The 6,000-nt window shown below is 54.0% G+C and overlaps 1 protein-coding gene across 1 annotated transcript in view; it reads right to left on the reverse strand.

Annotated features, from left to right (window-relative positions):
- The window catches only part of USP31 (ubiquitin specific peptidase 31), a 60,486-nt gene extending 54,704 nt beyond the window's left edge, over positions 1-5,782 (reverse strand). The window contains exon 1 of the mRNA XM_004586814.2: positions 4,970-5,782. Coding sequence (XP_004586871.2) covers positions 4,970-5,626 — 657 coding nt within the window. The 5' untranslated portion in view covers positions 5,627-5,782. The remainder of the gene's footprint in view (positions 1-4,969) is intronic.
- Positions 5,783-6,000: the final 218 nt, after the last annotated feature.

A 6,000-nucleotide genomic window follows, 5' to 3' on the forward strand; every position in this document is an offset into this window, starting at 1 on the left:
AATGCATGTCTTTTCTTTATAAATGACCCAGTCTGTGAGACTCTGGTACAGCAGCATGGAACACCACAGCATCAGCCAACAGGGAGTTCTGTAATTGTCCTGTGGTTTTTGATGCCATACAAACAGCCCTCTTGGAAGACTTCTTACAATTGTTAAAATTTCTATTTACCAAACTTGATAAGAAGCCCACATATAATCATTCCGAATGGGAGAGGGCTCCACATATGTTTACACACCCATTCACACAGACTCAAAGGGTTGTGTTTTTTTTAAGAAAGACTTCCAAAAGTACATAAGCCTAAGAAGTCATGGCAGATACAGATACACAAAGCTACATGCAGAAAACTTGCTCCATGATTCAGAACCACAATCTCAGAGGGAAAAAAATGCTGCCGGTTTCAGCATGCCCACACTGCCTGATTAAGTCTGATGATGTCAGTGGTGGCATGGACAAGGCATCCGCGTGTGTGCTGAAGCCAGGCAGGGGTGTACGAGAGAGGTGGGCGATAGGCAGCCAGGTGTGGACTGCTCCAGCAACCTCCAGCCAGCAAGCGCGCCTCCGTTCCCCGACCCAGAAAGTCTGTGGCCCAGTGCACATCACAGCCAGTTTTCCTGCCAAGTCTGGAACGGCATGATTCTATCGCCTCCTTTCTCCTTCAAAGATATGGGGCCGTACTAAAACTCAAGTGGCAGTGTCTGGCACAAAGGAACCGATAGGAAGAGAAATACTTGTTGTTTTAGATCTGTACGATTTCCTTTTTTTCCCCCTTAGTTCAAGAGATGCCCTTAAAGTATTTTGTGGGAGACCTTGGGAAACATGAACATATTCCAGAGCTTCATGCAAGTCAGGGAAACTTTATTATAGGTCTGCAGCTTCGCTCCTGAGCTCCGCGGAAAAGCATGGTGTGAAACCGCCTAAGCGTAATCCCCTGACTGCTGGCTCTTTGCCACTCTTCGTCTGTACATGTACTCCCTTTGTAACCTGAGAAACCCCTCTAATAAATAAGCCCCACCAGGCACCCTCTTTTAAGGGAAGAAACATGGGAAGCGTCCATTCATCAATTCTGTTCTGGCTTACTGTAAATTTGGAAGGAGTCATCACCGCTTTTTTTTTTATCAGCAGAGCACTCTGTTCTGGCCTCCTGGGGAGGACAGTTTGAAAACTGCTGCTGCAAACTTTATCTTTGTTACTTAAGAGATCACCACTCATCTTCCTGCTAACTGTATCAGGGCCCTGAGTACTAGATAGCAGAAGACATTCAAAAGAACCTGGTGCGCCCACACTCCTATTAAATATAGTTCAGGCATTAAGCTGACTTCCCCTTAACCTGGCATTCTGAGTATTCAGATGTCAAGATGATTCATTCACTCGCACCATTTTACTAAGGAAGTAAAGTCCACATTTTAACCTGGCGCAGCTGCAAGCACACGTGGAAAAGAAAAAGTAAGCAAGTAGTCATCCCAAGGCTGGCAAACTCAGGCTGAGGCCGCTCAAAACATTCCTCTGAGCCCTTCCCAGGCTAGGCCGCCCCCTCGGTGCGCCGCCCTGCCTGCAGAACATCTGTCCATCACGTGCCAGTCACACTCTCACCCTATTGTGCCCAAAGACACCCAGGCCCAGGATTGGGAGGGAGGCAGCAGCATGAAAAAGCAGGAGGTAAAACGGGAGAGGGGCCATCCAGGTGTCCCCAAAGGGAACCTCTTCAAGCACCTCCAGGCCAGGACCAGTCAACCCACCACACTCTGGGAGGTGAACAGCCCACATTAGCCGCTACCAGGCCCAGCCCAACCCGACAACTGTCTACCTGGTGACCTCAAGAGTTCACAACAATGTGGTTGGAGAGCAGGACTGAATTCTAAGTGAAACATTTATTAAAAGAAAAAAAAGGGGGGGAGAGAAAGTTTTAAGACAATAAAAGCACAAAGAAAAAGCTAAGTGCTTTTCTAGACTTCCAGGCAAACTATCTGAAGATGGCAAATTGGCTTTCTCTCCTCTGCCAACTCCAGCCAACAGGTAATGGCTGCCACAAGCCCACTATGCGCAGGGTTCTGGGCTGACCGTGAGCTATCTGAACAGGAGGAGCAAGGGAGTCACACAGGAACGCCTCCCACCCACCTTCCTAGCGCTCAGCTTCCTTAGTACTCAAAATAAAGGCCACAAATTTGGCTTTCATAAGACATTTTACAAAAATGAACAGCCATGCCTTCACAGAGCCACCAAGCTTATCTCATCAAAACAGATAAGGGGGGGGTGGACAATTTGATGAAACTGCCCTACTTACAAACCAGCTCCAGATTCTCAGCTTCCGGGGGATTCAACCCAGGGGATTCAGGCTCTCTGAACTAGCACAGCCCAGAGGCTTTCACAATCCACTTGCTCTCCCAGGCTCCCTGCACCCCTCGCCTCTCTGCGTGGGGGTCTCGGCCTCCTCCCCACCACAACTCGCTCCAAAGTGGCCTCTTCTGTGATGCTCCGCTTGCTCCTTGGAGCTTGCCAGCAGCTTCACTGAGAGCCTATCAGACATGCAACATCCTGGGCCCCACTCCAGCTCTATCCAGTTCCTCATGTGCTTTATAACAAGATCCCAGGGTGAGTTGCGTGCATGTTAACATGTGAGAAGGGCTTTCTGAGGGGCCCTGCCTGGCCCTATGAGAGGTAGCTCTTCGTGGGCATGTAGTGTCTTCCCCAAAGGAAAGGGCCTGGCATATGGCAAGTGGGCACCGTGGTGGGCTGCCTGAGAGGTAAGCCCTTCTGTAAATCACCCCCTCCACCAAAGTCGGAAAACCTTAATGCCAGCTTCTTGCACAGCAGGCCATGTCGGCGAGACAGCAGCAGAAGCCGGCTGAAGGGGCTTCTGGAAGAACCTGCACTTTCCCAATGACTTCCTGCCTTCCTGGGCAGAGTGACTGGGTGTTGCAGCTGCCACCGTCAGGCAACCATGAGGTGACAAAACTGAGAACAACAAAGCAACACTAGCTAAAAATGGCAGACCCCAGAAAGGGACTGAGTCCCTGTGGGGCCACTCCAGTCACCATGGCCACCTTCCAGTCCCCTACTTGAGCTGATTCAATACGCATATTGCATAAGGCGGTCCCGGTTGGTCAGGGATGTTTCTTCCTTGCAGTGAATGCGTTCCTAATTGACTGTAAACAAAAGCGAGGTGAAGAGACAAATGCAGAGTGAAATCAGGGTCAAAAGATCACATTAAACACACACACAGCGCCTCTAAGAATCTGTTCACCTTTGCCAAAGGATGCCTATAAATCAATCCCTGCACTTCTGGAATTATTGACCCACTTCTGTTCACGGCTTAATGGATTAAAAAAAAATAATAAGTGAACACACCCTCATAAAAGGCAATGGTAACGACCTCTAAGAATCTGTCCACGCTGGCCAAAGTATGCCTGCCCATCAGGCTCTGTGTGTCTGGAATTGTTACCCCACTCCAGTTCACACGTTCGTGGAGGAACAAGTGAAAACAGTTTCATAAAAAGCAATGGCAATGTCCACACACACAGACGTTTTTAGGAGAGAACCCGCTGGGAAGCAGACTTTTAGCCCTGTGAAGTCTCCACCGGCCTGTGGGGCTTCCAGGCTTCCAGAAGCACAGGCTTGTTTGTTTGTTTGTTTGTTTAATGTACAATAGACAGTGAGCTGCCAATCTCCTCTACTCTCTTCTTTGGCCATCTCCTTATCTCAATCAAGTATTTCCATGGCAGCTGCCAAGATCAAACAGCAGAGCCCAGCAACGATACAAACAAAATCTAAGTTAAAAACAAGCAAACAGACTCAGAGGAGTTGGAGAGCACCTGCTGGCAGCCTTCTTCGTTCCCAAACGCACACTCTCCTGCTAAATCACCATTTCAGTTTTAATCAAACCTTTTACTTAAACAAGTATATGAAAACAAAACAGACAACAAAAAGACCTTGACAGCTCCAATGGAAGACCAGTGCCACTTGCCATAAATGGAAGACAAGGGAAACAAACAATAATAACCTTACTATATGCTAGCTGTTCCCTGCCAGAGTCTCTCAACTTGAAGTTGTTTTACTTTTATTAGTTTTTTGTTTTTTTTTTTTTTTAAATGGAGAGCAGAAGAGGGAATGAGCAAGAGGTGTTAGAAGCAGCCTAACACCAACCCGGGCCTTCTCTGGCACATGATCCCGCCGGAAAGAGAATGGTAAAGAAATCAATTTCCTCCCAGTGAGATTTCACTCTCTCTCTCTGGCACCATATCCATACCCCATCTAAAAACATGCCTGATGCTCTGTCAGACCACCTTTCCTTCTGCCCAACGCCTGAGCGCAGCCCTGGCCTCCCCAATGTCTCCCTCTCTGACACTGACAGCAGGGGAGCCACAGCCCCCACGGTGGAGCAGCCTTCACCTTCCCCCAACCTGCGCCTGATAGGCGCTCTTAACTTGGAAAGATAATAGCCTCAAATCCACAGGGCCCTAGACACAGTTGCAGCATCAACGTGTCCGTCGGCCTGGGAGGTCCTACACTATCCAAGCATTAATCTGAAAGCCCAAACTGGGTCATTCTCAGTGTCCAACCGAATGTTATCAACTCACTAGAACGATACCAAAAACCGGCTGGGTGACTTGCTGCGGGGTCACAGGGCTGCTTGAGTAGCAGCACACCGAGATTTGAAAGCAGGCTCCACACACGCCGCAAAAAATGCAGGTTTCAAGAAGCCAGGTGCTCTGGGTCCAGGCAGTATCCCCTCTACCATGCCCATCTCAGGGCCCGGAGTGCGTGTAGTAAGCGCTCAATAAACACACGGCGAATGAATGAGCGAACGCACGAACCTTTCCTACACCCGACGGGATCTGTCTCAGTCTGTCGGAGCAAGCCCAGAAGTTGCCCAAGCGATGATGCCCACCCCCGCACCAGGGACTCGGGGAGCAGCATCCCATCCCATCCCCCCACCCCCGTCCACCCCGGGCGCGCGCTGGCGCTGCTCACCTTAAAGTCGCGGCTGTGCTGCGGAGTGTACTCCAGGGTCCAGAGGGCCCGCACCAGGTGCGCCAGCTGCTCCGTGACCTCACCCTGGCCCTGCGCAACGCGACCCGCAGGCTGCTCGGGGTCGGGCGAGGGCTCCGGCCGGCCGGTCCGGTACTGGCCGAGGGCCAGGTACTCGGCGAAGAGCTCGGTGTTGCTCAGGCACTGCAGCGTGGCGTTCATGAAGCACGTGTTGCCGTGGTTGCGGAGCCCCGCCACGCCGGGCACCGGCTCGGCGGTGGCAGCGCAGGCGGGCGGCGCGGGCGAGGCGGGAGGCGGCGGGCACGGAGGCGGCGTGGGCGCGGAGGCCGGCCCCGGCGGGAAGCAGCTGCGGAGGCCGCCGCGCTCCGGGGCGGCGCCCTCGGAACTAAGGTGCGAGAGCGTGGACAGCGTCTTGAGGACGCGGCTCATGAAACTGCCCACCGAGCGCGCAGACGAGGGCGCGGCCGGCCCGGGGCCCCCCGTGCCGCCGCCACTGCTGCCGCTGCCGCTGCCGCCGCTGCCCGCGCGGCCGCTCCGGAACAGCCGCTTGCTGAAGGAGCGCTTCTCCTTCCCGCCCGCCGCCGCCACCACCACCACCGCGGCCGGCGGCCCGGGCCCGGACGCCGTTACCTTGGACATGGCGGCGGCTGCCGGTGCTCATCACCGCGTCCGCCCGGCCGGCCCACGGCTCCGCCACGGCCGCCGCCGCCGCATCCCGCCGCGCGCCGCGCCTCACCGGGGCCGGGGGCTGGGGGAGGACGCTCGGCGCCCCACACACCTCACAGCACAGCCGAGCCAGCCACGGCCGGCGGGCGGGCGCGCGCTCCGGTCAGCCCAGCTGGGCCGCTCACGTGACCGCCTCCTGGCACCGCCCGGCCGGAGCTGAAGCCACCGTGGCTGCCATGTTGACTACGGGAACCAGATCTCCACTGCAACTGGACGCCATGACTCGAAGCTCCGGGAGCGGTCCCGCTGCGTGAAGCCTGTGGGAGGCCATGACTAGTGTGGGCACG

The sequence above is a fragment of the Ochotona princeps genome, chromosome 24 (assembly GCF_030435755.1).
Source record: "Ochotona princeps isolate mOchPri1 chromosome 24, mOchPri1.hap1, whole genome shotgun sequence".
Lineage (NCBI taxonomy): Eukaryota > Metazoa > Chordata > Mammalia > Lagomorpha > Ochotonidae > Ochotona > Ochotona princeps.